The sequence below is a fragment of the Astatotilapia calliptera genome, chromosome 7 (genome assembly GCF_900246225.1).
Source record: "Astatotilapia calliptera chromosome 7, fAstCal1.2, whole genome shotgun sequence".
Lineage (NCBI taxonomy): Eukaryota > Metazoa > Chordata > Actinopteri > Cichliformes > Cichlidae > Astatotilapia > Astatotilapia calliptera.
The window spans coordinates 5,414,091-5,428,372 of NC_039308.1; the positions used below are offsets into that span (position 1 = coordinate 5,414,091).

At 41.6% G+C, this 14,282-nt stretch overlaps 1 protein-coding gene across 2 annotated transcripts in view; it reads right to left on the reverse strand.

Moving 5' to 3' along the window:
• The window catches only part of grk3 (G protein-coupled receptor kinase 3), a 75,896-nt gene that overhangs the window by 50,768 nt on the left and 10,846 nt on the right, over positions 1-14,282 (reverse strand). For both annotated transcript variants that reach the window (XM_026172666.1, XM_026172667.1), the window contains exon 2: positions 5,225-5,301. In XM_026172666.1, coding sequence (XP_026028451.1) covers positions 5,225-5,301 — 77 coding nt within the window. The remainder of the gene's footprint in view (positions 1-5,224; positions 5,302-14,282) is intronic.

Consider the following 14,282-nt stretch of genomic DNA (forward strand, 5'->3'; position numbering starts at 1 on the left):
TGCTGTTTGAGAGGCAGTACTTCCACATGCGAGAGGACCGAGCGAGCTAAGCAGAAAGGAGAAATGAAGGACCAAAGAGATTCTTCTGCAACATCCTGTGAGAATGATTTGACGCACGTAGATAAAATTAAAACTTGACTCTGTTGTGTTTTCCCGTCACTGATAATGACCAAAGGCACTAAAATAAAAACTGAGATTTCAACGCCACCACAGATGACACCAGAAGGTATCTGCAGCGGCTTCACTCCGATGAGACTTTGCTGTGTTTTTAAAAAATATAATCCTGGTTCCAGTGATTGAAATGATACAGTGCAGGCCAGGCCGGTCACGTCAGGTAAAGCAGGCTGCATACGCCTGCAAGTGTTTCATCATAACAGTCCTCTCAAGAACTCAAGAGTTTCTGTTCACTGACACATACGCGCTCACTCTTTTCACTAATGCCTAGTGTGTTTTCTCATGCGTTTTGATTTTTTTGACATTACCACTGTCCCAGCCACCCCCCACCACCCCTCGTGCAAACATTTCACTCACACTTGCAACTACAAATAGATGTGCGAGGACTATAAAACTTATTTAACAGCACGTCCGTGAATATCAAGTACTCAGTATTGTAGCTTATGATGGAGTCAGAGCACCTTTTCTGACAAACATGCCAGGATCTGAAGCGCCAGCATTATGACCAAGACAATGAAAACAGTGGAGAGGAAAAAATGATTTTTCACAGTCGACAGCAGCACTTACTGTGATCACAATCACAATAAGTGCTGACAGTAAGAAGTCCATGAGAGTCCTTAATTAAATCACCTGTTCAGCAAGCTTAGACGTGTAACTGTGGTCACTGCGTCTAACATACTAAAATACAATGAATTATACTCATCAAATAGGAAATTAGGCTTGTGATATTATATGATTTTATCTGACTGAAAAATTTTAAAGGGATTTTTATGTTAGTGTGAATTTTCATAGTTAGTTCAACTAAACAATCTCATTAGACCTATTTGGTAAACTGTGTGTTTTTGGCATTCATGCCAGTTCTGCCCACAGGTGCTGATGTTTAATGCAAGCTCCAAAAAGCACCCATCACAAAGATCTTCAGGCAGGTTGTTTGTTGTAGGTATAATAGTGAAATTCCACGTTTGCTTAATATGAGCACATGGATTTTATTTCTATAAACTAGATGTCTAACAGCGCACATTAGGGATGCCACTTGAGTCCAGAGTGAGGATAAAGCAGGGTTTGTTTTACCACGTGATTGACATGTTGCTAGCCTCAGTGCATGCCGTGTGTCAGCCAGACAGTGCATGCTCTTTGCTTATCGTGTCTGGTTTCAAAACACTAACCACATCCCTACACTCATCTTGAGCCTTAAAAACAGGACTCCACTAAGCACTGGGTCACCAGTGGTCGTGGTGGCTGCATCCACCAAGTGTGTAGACATGTTTCCCACTGTTTTTCCAGCAGTGTCCAACTTACTGAAGACAATTAACACACTGGCCAAAATAAGGATTATTAAATTACTGCAAGAGTGTTAAGTTTCACAAAGGTACCAATAAAGCATGTGCACACCCACACAATGTGCAAGAGCCTGAGTGATAGTATGAGGTGGCAAAGAGAAAATAAGAGAGACTGCAATAAGGACAGCAACAAATTTGACAGAGAAGAGACCTGAAGACAAGGAGAAGGAGGCAGAGAAAATTAACGCAGTCTATTCCCAAAGAGGGCACAGATCAGAGAAAAGTAAGTAAAGCTACTAGAAGCCTGGAGGGCAGCTGTGGTCCCCTGGTACGCCACAAATACTGGCACACAGCCCGTGTGCTCAGAATGGAAACACTCGGAGGAGCCAGCACAGCGACACTGCTACCAACTGGAGGGCAGGAGGAAACAGGAAATGTGACACTCTACCTTGAGTCATTGCTCTAAACACAAACAAAGCTGCCTTACAATGAATAACTCCATACAGAGAAGTGACAGTAAGCATCTGCACAACTAGCACAGAAAAAGAGTAGTGCCACACTGAGGCTGAACACAATCCTGATTTAGACCCAAGTGCGAGAAGCCTTGTATTACAAATTGCTTCTGCGGCAAAGGAGGACTGAAAAATTTAAGCATTACTGCATCAGGAATATTATTAGGTGGTTTATTTTGAACAACACTGGGGCAAAAAGTGGTCAACAGTTATGAGATCGTATTTATTCTCCCATCACTTTTGAGTGTCAGGTTGTGAGGAAAAAAATGAAGCCTAAAACACAGAGTCAGGAAGAGGGATTTTACTGATTGATGCTACATAACATGGCTGAACACAAAAACATTCCGCATTAACCATCCAGTTATATCAAGTCATTTATCCCATTAATGTTAATAAGCGACAGCTTAATCTGCTACAGGCGATGATTTCTGTTTAAGAGTGTCTGACACAGATGAGCAGCCTTCTGCCAGATAAAATGCTTCCAGCTCTCTCAGAGTGTAGTTAAGCAAAGAGGGGCTTTGAGCTATGTGCTAACAAGTAGAGGATAATATTTACCAGCAAATTCATTTTTCATGACAGCATTTGCTTTGAGCTTTAAAAGCGAGGAAATGTTTGTATTAGAGATGGACCAATCCGATATTACGTAATCGGTCCGATACTGACGTACATTACTGGATCGGATATCGGAGAGAAATAAAAAATGTAATCCGATCCATTAAATATCCAAAAAGCACCTCACAGAACTTGCAACACAGCGTAACTCGGCTCATAACCGTAGCACGTCGGAGCAGTGTGCCCACGTGATAGAGCGGCTGTGTGTATTTGTAGCCTCAAACCAGCATTTCATCTCCGATTATCCCAGAGAGAAGTAAAGAAAGTGTGTAAGTTCATCTCTGAATGTTTGTAAAGCATTCCCACATTAAGCTGCTACTTCAATCGTGAAACTGATTAATGATCAGCTGATCGGCTTTTCTGTCGAGTCCGTCTCTCTTGTCTGTTTTTGGCCCACTTCGCGCCAGAAAGAGGAAACCAGCGGCTGAACAACAGCAGCACGTTTAAGCTTGATAAGCTGTTGTTAGAATTTATTTACTTTCTACACCAGGATCCTTTTCTATGCAGCTGACGGCTGCTAACTGTGCAGGGGCGGATCTAGCAAAGTTTAGCCAGGGGGGGCGATAGGGCATGAACAGGGAAAAGGGGGGCACAAAGACATACTTTTCTTTCTTATTCTCATTTAAAATATCTAGCTTTTAATAAATAATTATCTGAATCTTACACCCAAAGTTTTAATCTTATGTAAAATGTATAGAAGTCCATGATTGTATATAGAAATGTTAAGTCTAATATACCCTAGTAAGCTATAGTACTTTTTCCTTTGGGAAGGTACCATCTGTGCAGTCTGCAATTCTGTTGAAGAAAGATGTTGAATCTATTTAATTATTCTTGAAAAATAATTGATTTCTGTGCATTTTTTTCCACACTGCATCAAATTAAAGTTGATTACGTTGATTAAGCATCATGAGGTGGAGGGTGGGGGGTGGTTCCTTTTTTTTGCAACCCTATTAGTTAGGTTGCTTACTATTTCTGCTAAGTACTCTTTAAAATACCAGAATAGGAAGGATTGAGTAGGTTTAAGTTCATTAGATTGATCAGTGTCGCTGAACTATGAAATATTTTGGGTGCAGTGTATTTACACATACAGGTATAACAGAATAGCTTTAGTGTTGTTGTTTATTTAAACTTGAGTATGAACTTATAGAAAATGCAGCAATATATTAAAAAAACAGTTTTATTGATTAAAAAAAAACCACTATATCGGATTCATATCAGTATCGGCAGATATCCACATTTATGATATCGGTATCAGTCATAAAGTGGTATCGTGCCATCTCTAGTTTGTATGCAAATATGCAATAGAAGGGGGGAAAAGCGCTGACAGTGGTGCCTGCATTTCTTTTGGTCTGAAGTTGTGTTAGGTGGGGGTTTTCTGTTGTTCTTTATTTTTCTTAACATATTTGAAAAACAATGCTGTCAACACGCTTAGTGAAGTATTGTATGTGACAGTCATGCCTATGTTGAAGCTGCCTTTCCTGCCAAAAAATATCAATTTTTGTCCTTAACAGCTCAGTGTTATTTGTTCCTTTATGGAGAAAGTCTCCTTAGATCATGTAAACAGTGCACAGGAACCCTTCACTGGCTTTTGGAGCAGTGACTTTAGATAGAATCTCGCTTGACCTGTAGTTTTCACCTGGAAAAGGGGCATTACAATGCAAACAGTCTGACAGACAGCACTCAGACAGATTTGGCTTGGTAGATAAACTGAGACAGTTGAGGCAACACCAACTAGCTTTGCTGTGAACACAAGGAGTGGTTACTGTAGTTCTGCAGTTACCAAAAGCCTTTCAGTAAGACAAATAGTGAAGCCTGTTACACATTTACTCACAGAGCTAGAGTTAAATCCAGTATCTCTTACTTCACTCAAATTAAATGCTGACAATAACAGTGGAGTGATTTATTCATTTTTGTTTATAATTAACGGCAAACACAACTAACCGTTCTCTTTTACTGGGACATTACAAGTGGTGGAGTGACAAACCAATCAAACAGTGTTGGACCACGGTAGCAAAGCTTTAGAATAACTGAAAAACACCTTCAATAGGAAAAACGGCAGTGTGTAATCTGTTAGTAAATCTGTGGGTGGAAGCTAAATGAAACCGCAAAGCAGAAAGTGTAAAGCATGCCTAAGTAACTGGTCACAGGGCCCATATGGGGTAAATGCTAATGCTTAAACACACTGTAACATAAGTAAAGTGTTAGCTACCATTAACAGCCTGTTCACACATCATGTCCCAACAAGTTCAATGAAACCAAAAGCAAAAGCAACTCCATTAGAAGCTTCAGCCACTGGAGACCAATGGCGTTTATGTTCTCAGTTTGACTTCAAAAATGAATGAATGAATCACCATTACAACAAAAAAATAAATAAATAAATAAAACTTTCCAACAATGCATCCTAAATGAATACACATCACAATATGTTCTGCTATACATTCATCCACTTCTCCAATAGTTTCTTTGTTGGTTTTCTGCACTGAGGGAGATTTTTGGAGTAATAATACTGTAATGTGAGATGTGAAAAAGCAGAACTTCCTGCTACAGGAGCCATCTCTTCCTCTGTAGAGAAATGCTGCTGAATCCTGGTAACCTACGGTATGCATTTCTTTTACGCTTTAGCAGAATGAAAAGGTTGAGACTTACCAATTTTCTGATTGAAAATTTTGTCAAATGTCAGTTCATCTCTCTCCTCCAGGTACTTCTGCATCACACTGCGAATGCTGTGAACACAAGGTGGTGGGGAGAGGAAGAAGCAGATTAATATGCAGCACAGTTAGCAGCTCACTAAGCTACAAGCAACAGCAGCCCAGCCTCCAGTCAGAGATCCGTCCCAGGTTTGGAACTCTCCCGTCCCCACACAGCAGGAAAGGGACAAGGACACAAGGGAGGCTACAGCAGAACCTAGAGAGATACACGCTACCCTGGGAGCAGGTGTTAATGAAAACGAGAGCAGGGAGAAAGAATCAATTAGCGCCCCCTCCATAGGCCCATTAACACTTCACCAGCTCACTTCATACACAACAACAGCAGAGGAAGGCTTCACCTACAAACACCTCTGCATGCACACTGAGCATGTGCGAGGTGAACCCTTAACCGCAGTGGCCAAGATGATGATACAATAGCAGCGACCTTATCAGACTTGTGCATCATTTCTCAATGCATTACAGTGCATAACTCATTAATGGGACACACCACAATAGTTAGCTTTTCAACAATGTATCAGTGTAAAATACTGAGCACTCTCCTATTGAAATGGTATTTTCAGTCTATTTCTAAGCATGTGAATGATTCATATTCAAGAGTTAACTAAAACACATTAGAATATGTAAAAAAAAAAAACTAAAAAAAAAAAACGCAGGCTTTACATTTTTTGTCATGTGTAAAAGGGAAATGATGCGCTAAAACGATAAGTCGATTAACATCCGTCGTTTCTGTCTACAAATGAAAACAACAAATTAAACTTCCAGTGCACACACCCAGCATCAACCAAAGCACTGTCCACTGGCTACAAAGGCACTTCCATCAAACATTTGCATGAATTACAGCATACATGCCATAAGACAGCCACACACACACCCAAGCTACGACTACAACTAAACGACTTCATGCCCAACTGAAAAAAGGGGTGCTATGCAAGCTACTAGAGCAGGGCGATATGGCAAAAAATATTTATCACGATATATATTTGAAAATTTGCGATAACGATATAACCGACGATATAATTGATGCGAGACAAAATACAACTCCACAACATTACTAGCGCAAAAAGACAACCTTCCATTTATTTTCACTTAAACAAGAAGCTGGTTTTTATGTACATTAAAGCTTTATAAAAATGTAACAGTGCAAATGCAAATTCCTTGCTGAAAGTTTAAACAAAAGGCATTTCCAGTAGAAATGGGCTGACATATCCTGAGCATAACCATGTATAATATCCACTGAAGTTAAAAAGAGGTGCTTTGCAACATTAAACTGCAGTGTGCAGTACGCATTTTTCGGACCATAAGGTGCACGGGATTATAAGGCACATTAAGCGAAACAAAGCAGTCAGATAAATCAAACTTTATTAAACTCATTCTTCTTGCTTCTTCCACTTCTGTACCATTGATTCATTAATGGTGAATTCTCTGGCAGCTGCTCTATTCCCATGTTGTTGCAGTATATTAATGACTAACCTCGTATTGTGGATGGATTATCTCAGTTGTTCTCCTGACTGAAGTTTGGTCCGTTTACAGCATCCTGCCATGCGATTGCATTTGTCTCTAACTATCAGGAACTTTAACGTTAACTTTTATAAGTGGAAAAGTGTTAGTGTTCGTCCTCCAGCTTCACTGTTTATGTTATGCTAAATGTCGCTAGCGATCAGGTAGCACATCATTATATACCAACTTTATAGCCCAACTTCAGTAACCCTACAAACGTCACTGCTGTTTAGTTTCCTGTCTTCATTTATGTTGGAAGTGATAGCAGAGCTGTACGTTTGATTTTTTTCAGAAATCTCTCGGTCAGAACATGCAATATCATGCTTAGGTAACTAGTGAAACTAGCGAGCTAACTTCTGCTAGCTTCCTGCTAACTTCTAACTCCGTTAAATGTAATAACTTTTGTTTTCATGGATGCCTGGAAGTTAAACTTTATAGTTACACCTGGTAAAGCAGCAATGCTGATCATTTTATTAAAGATGAAAGAATTGAGACAGTTTTTAACTCTCAGTGATGCTGCAGTGTTGTTTGACCTGAAGCGACGGAGTTTAGGACCCAGATTAATCCCAGATTTAAGAGCATCTTAGTCCGACAAATATGACAATAACAACGGCCGCTTGCATGTTCTGCAAAAAAATGTGCTTTGTTGTGTATCTGACGGACAAACACCAAACCAGTTCCACATCACGGAAGTTTCACCATTTTTACAAACCAATTCTGGTTCATCTGTTTCACTCAACAATCGGCCATGTGCGTATGAAAACAAAGGCACTGCGCATGCGCGTTTTACTCCCATTCTATCGCGATATTTCATTTTCCTATCGTTGCCTAACATTATACCGGTATTACAGTGAACGGTATAATATGGCCCAGCCCTACAAGCTACAATTCAATTATATTTATATAGCACCAAATCACAACAACAGTCGCCTCAAGGCGCTTTATATTGTAAGGTAGACCTTACAATAATACATTCAGAGAAAAAAACCCAACAATCATATGACCCCCTATGAGCAAGCACTTCGGCGACAGTGGGAAATAAAATCTCCCTTTTAACGGGAAGAAACGTCCAGCAGAACCAGGCTCAGGGAGGGGCGGGGCCATCTGCTGCGACCAGAGAAAGAAAACAGGATGAAGGACATGCTGTGGAATAGAGCCAGAAATTAATAACAAGTGTGATTCAGCAGAGGTCTATTAACACATGTTGAGTGAGAAAGGTGACTGAAAAGGAAATACTCACTGCATACAGACTTCCCAGGTCTTATTCCCACACAACTTTATCTAGTTATGTGGTAGAGCAACTTAAAAAGGCAAAAACTACAGCAGGCTGAACCCTGAATAAACCAGCACAGTAGCAGTTTCTCCCCATGGAGGATTACTCTGAAAATACAAAAACAGAACCTATCTGGACCAGAGAGTGGAAACACTAACAGGCCACAGCAAGTCAGACACCAACAACAAGACCAAGGTATACACAAATTTTGTTCAACGTTGCATCACACCCAATATGGTGGACAACTCTCAGGCAACGTGAGCATGACATTATGTGAGAAACATGCTGTAACGGCCAGAGCTGAGATGGTAAAATTAGCCAGCAGCCCAGTGCTCTGCATCCTGGGCTTGTTTGGGCTGATTTTCATGGGAAAGTGGGAATGAACATCAACTGCAGCCACAGCAACAGGAACAAGAACCTAGGAAGTAGACACTTCCTCTTTTAGAGGTTTGTGTGCCCCACTGAATCATTAGCAGCTGACTCTGGATTATTCGCGCTAAACTGCACCACATAAAAGCAGCTGGTAATATTTACTGTACAAGTCATGAATTATTGGACAGTAAACACATGTGTGTGGGGTGGAGTGGGGGGGAGGGGGGAGGAGACTGCTACACTGTATCTAGTTAGTGAGGTTAGCATTGAGTTTGCTAATGAAACATAGTGTATTAAAATCAAATGAAGAGCATGTTGGAAGAAACCAAACACATAATCTGCCTTTGACTGCTCAAGATTTGAAAGATCACCAACTGCAGTGACACATACAACACTGAGCAAACACACGTTTGTGGCGGAAAGATAAACCCTCAGAAGCACAGTCTCACAACACTGTCATGATGGTGTCACAGATGCATAGACATCGATGTGAACAGCTTTCATTGTTTTATACCAGTGCAGCCTCCAATAACAGCAGCAGCATTAGCTCACGGGAGCAGATGACCGGAGCAGATCAGAAAACAAAGCCTCCCAGTGTAGAAATGCAGTGTGACTGACAGTGACTGTGGGCAAAAAGACAGAAATAAAGCAGTATTATTTACAGGCATCCCCATGACACTGACAATCTGTGAGTGGCATGGTGTCAGAAGGGTATGAATGTAGCATTAACGCTTGTAGGCACTACCTTCACTTATTGTGCGTCTTTATCTGCTTTGTCCACAGTCTCAACAGTCCCCACACATTTCTGAGGAGGACCGTGGCTGCAAGAGGTGGTGTTCAAAAGTCTAGCATTGCACTGGGCAGGTATCGGAATAATAATACATCCTATTTCTCCATCTTTAAGCATGATAACCAGCCGGTGGGACCAGTACATCCAGGTACTGAGGATCAACCAATGAGCCACAAAGCAGAGATACTAAAAACCCGGGACACTTTTAGGTTTTTAGATGACCTATAACAATGATGGATGCAGCTGACAGAAGACAACTGATGTCAGTGTGTCGCCACGACCTCACCTCACACAACTTTTTTGGAATTAGAGGCGAGATAAACAAGTGTCTACATTACACTCCAATTTCTTTTTTTCCAAGTCAGTACAGCAGACAGAAATATCACCTGATTTCTCACTGATGATGATTGATCGATCACCCGTACGCATCGAGATGCACCCGTGTTGCAAGTGTCGGGCGTGTTTACAGGTTGAATATGCCCCTGCTGTAAGGAAGCTTTCATTTCTTATGAATCTCAGAACTTAAGACCTCAAAGAGGAAATTAGACAAACATCACCTTAACTGGCAAGCTGTCACCACTCACCCTGACCATCATCAATCTCAGCACCCACTAGCACAACCATTACAACACAATTCAACAAAATCTTCTGCTGCCTCCTCTGCGACCTTCATCAAAGCCACTCAACGGTGATTTCTGCAGCGACAAAGTAGCGCCCTGGAGGCAGAGACCCTCCCAATGTTAGGTGACCTGATTCTTTACCTCGCTACACCCCCTGACTGCATTTCACTGCAGAAAAAACAGGTTTGGTACACACTTGCTATTACATTGAAGCTCAGCCTGTACTAAGCAGAAGTGATGCTAGTCGCAGTAACAAGCTGCAGGTGGGTAAAGGGGTTACAAAACCAACATGTGTGAGGTCTGACTTTCAGCTCTGCATTAAAAAGGTCACACACAGGAAAGGATTCTGAAATAGGTTAAGTCTGATCATGTCTCTGCATTTGCTTTGGCCCCGTTTGGCGGTGGGTCAGTGCCAGTGTAAGAGGCACAAACGGCCGGCTTTCATTAGCTGTTAATCTGCACTCTGACGCTATAACAACACTGTGCTGGTGACCATTCCAGGCTCCAGGAAGTATGCACATGTGTAAATATTTAACATATTAACAGCTTGTCACTAGCATTTCTGTAGCCGGCTGTGTGGGCATGTAATTGAACTGTGCTGATAACATACTGCACAGTGCCAAGGTTCTGACCCAACTCAAACCTGCTTCAGACATTTTCAGCCCATGTCTATAGTTCTCACGCTGTGGGAGAGCAACAACTAACATTTTATTTGCTCTGTCAATATTTCTCAAGAAAGCTTAGTTTATACCTGACAATACAAATAGGACCTGAGTAGGTGGAAGGAACACTTGTTTCAGCTCATTTGAGCCTGCAGACATGTAATTACTGTCTTTAACAGGAAAACTCACTTTGCCAAAACTTGTTTTTCTGGCTGCTGCTCAGCCTCAAGTGGATTCAGAGGGGGCAAAGACAGCCACTTATAAGAAAACCTGAGCAATTTTCAGATCTGCAATCATTCTCGATTAATTCACTCTGGAAAAAGTGGTTTTACTTTATAACTGGATAGAAATGGTCCATTAAATGCTGTATTAAATAGCAATATCTCAGTGCTGTCTGAAAAGCAAAAATATTAACAATGGCACTTTCAGGATTAAGAGCTTATGGGATTCTTGCACAATTTACTGTTTGGCTCAACAACAGATTTTAATGACATCTCAATGCAGAGTACAAACTGCAAAATTAAAAAACTGATCTGCAACGACTGGGTAGCACAGTTGAAATGATGCATCTATCAGTGAAAAAAAAAATCACTGGCTGCAGGAGCCTGGCAGAGGGGTCGTAAGTCATCATGACTATAGCAGGGCGATGTGACCAAAAATATTTATCACGATATACATTTGAAAATTTGCCATAACTGACGATATAATTGACACTAGACAAAATACTTTACAACTCAACAACTTTATTAGTGCAACCCCCCCCCCAAAAAAAAAACCCCCAATGTATTTTCACTTAAACAAGCAGCTGTTTTTTTTATGTGCATTAAAGTTGGATAGAAATTTAACAGTGCAAATGCAAATTCCGTGCTGACAGTTTAACCAAAAAGCATTTCCAGTGGAAATTGGCCGACATATCTTCAGCATAACCATGTATAATATCCACAAAACTTAAAAAGAGGTTATACACACACACAATATGGTAATATTATGTTGAAGCACAGTACATATCACTCCGCGAGGCTCCTGCCTACGATAGCCGTAATGCTCCGACAATCCATCAAGCAGTGCAGGTGCGTAGCTTAGCAAAGTCGTGCTAAAACATTTGACAGATTTTTAGCGCGGTGTACCACATAAAATCATTTCAAGGTCAGTAAACACAACCAGAATTCATACATAAGGCACACAGGATTATAAGGGGTACTGTCCATTATCAGAAAAATCAAAGGATTGATTTTAAGTGTGCCGTATTTTCCAAAAAACACGGTAATAACGACGGCCCGCTAGCATGCTCTACCAAAAATAGTACTTTGTTGTGTATCTGACGGACGAAAGCTAAACCAGTTCCACACTGAAGTTGCAGAATTTTTACAAACCAATTCTGGTTCATCTGTTTCATTTAACGATCCGCTTTCGCCCTTCTCATTCTCCGTCGCCGCCATGCTTTTTCCGCCATGTGCGTATGAAAACAAAGGCACTGCGCATTTTACCCGTATTCTATCGCGATATTTACCGTAATTGTCGGGCTATAAGCCGCTACTTTTTGCACAAGCTTTGAACCCTGCGGCTTTTAGTCAGGTGCGGCTTTTCTATGGATTTTCCATGATTTTTGTGATATCGTAAGACGATTTGTTTTGTTTGTTCCGCTGTTGTACGGCACTACGTTGCCTGGCGGAAGGATCGGGGTTCAAGAGTGGTATGTTAGTCACATGTCCGTCCGCGAGGCAACGTAGTGCCGTACAAAGTAGCGCGAAAAACAAACTTCAAAGTAGCGCTACGCATTCAGCGGGAGGCGTGGATGACGAGCGGCGATAAACTTGCGAAAAGCAAGTTATGCTCAACTCCACCGGTGGATTCTGACAGCGTGGAAAAGTGCGAAAACATCCATGATCACCAACGGATTTTGAAGGGCTGGACTGCTGCATGATGGAGAGGAGGACACCGCCACGGCCCTTCTGAGGGTGTTCGACTCTGACACTGACAACGAGGATTTCTTTGGTTTTGAAAGTGACAACGAAGGAGAGAAGCGGAGAGTGGATGACGAAGCCATCCTGAGCCTGTTCGTTTCCGACATTGGAGAAGAGGACTTTGGTGGTTTTAGAGCGCAGGAAGAAGAGAAAGATGGTGAATGACTGACTTTTCTTCTTGTTAAAGCCGTGTCACTGCACCTGAGCCTAAAAGGTAGGCCGAATCCATTTTTCTGGTGTGCTGTAGGTTACTGTTATGTACTACATGTGCAAATATGTACCCATAACTTGTTTTTCAAAATATTAATAAAAGGGGTGTGTCTCCAAACAGCCATCTCTTTCCTGACAATTCCCTTTGTGCATATTCTCTTACATATGATAAGTCAACATTGAAACACCTGCGGCTTTTAGTCAGGTGCAGCTAATGTATGTACAAAACAGGATTTTCCCCTGATTTTAGCTTGTGCGGCTAATATTCAGGTGCGCTTTGTAGTCCGGGAAATACGGTAATTTTCTTATCGTTGCCCAACATTATACCGGTATTACCGTGAACGGTATGAAATGACCCAGCCCTAATCATGACTCAAGCGTGACAAAGACATCAAAGACATGCTCCCTATTTTTGAAACAGCAGCAGGTGGAGAACTGGTCCATGTGGCAAAGCATGCTCAACTGGGCTGCAAAGAACAACACAGACTACTGACCATAGAGGCAGTCTCACCAGAGACCAACAATGACACACAGGATGGATTTTATTCATATGAAAACTGTTAAAGATTCCACTTATAGGTCTGATTCCTTATTGACTCAGCAGGAATCCTCCAAATGTCAGCATTAGTGCAGATGTTTTGGGGTTTGGGTTGGGTCCACAAACAGTATGTATGCAACTCCGACCTGCCTGCATGACACTAACATTAGGCTAACAAAATATTTCTTCTCAGTAACAACCACAATGCTCAGCTGGGAAACAGTGGGGCTCATGCAGTGTTATCAAATATGAGCTTTTCATTTAGACTCATGCTGTGTTAGCAAGGATGCTTCGGCATATTGACGTCTTTTTATACTGAAAAGGAAAACAGTGACATGTACTAACACTGCTGTCCAGTGTAAAACTGAGCCCGTCTTTGCTCCGCTCCCTGCTGCATGTTCCCAGCAGCACAGACCATGGGAAAAACAACATAAATAAGATCAGAGGGACGGGATTCTGAATGACGTGCTGGTCTATCATTTGACTATACAACAATGACCAGCATGCACCACTGCAAAAATATAAAAATGTTAAATAAGTGTGTTTTTCCCTTCATATTTAATATTTCATGTCTGCACACATGCACAGACACCACCCTGAACTCTGTGTCTCATAGAGAGAAGGCAGTTGTTTTTTGTACTTTAGCTGGAGACAGGAATTGGAAGATGTGATTGGCTGAGGGCCGTTACTGGTGAGGCCAGCTCTGGCTAAGACTCGGTCAGCATTAACTTGATCTCTGTAACATAACAGCAGGTCATCCTGTCGCCATCCCCCACACTTTTCTTCTCAGCTGCCGCCAGTGTTGCCGTCAAAGTCTCGCCTCACTGCCAGAGGACTCAGCGTGGCCCGCTGAGAATGTGGCAGCACCATGCTATCTCCAAAGTGCCACATTTAAGTGCAACCTTCCGGCCTCTGCAAGTATGCTGCAGGAAGCTTCACACATGCACGACTGTTACAGCTGTGCATGCATTACTGGTTGCCCATTCCCATGCACGCACCCACGCACTTTTAATCAAGTTCTGCTTTTTTTTTTTTTTTTTTTTTTTTTTAAAAACAGAAAAGCCTGTCTC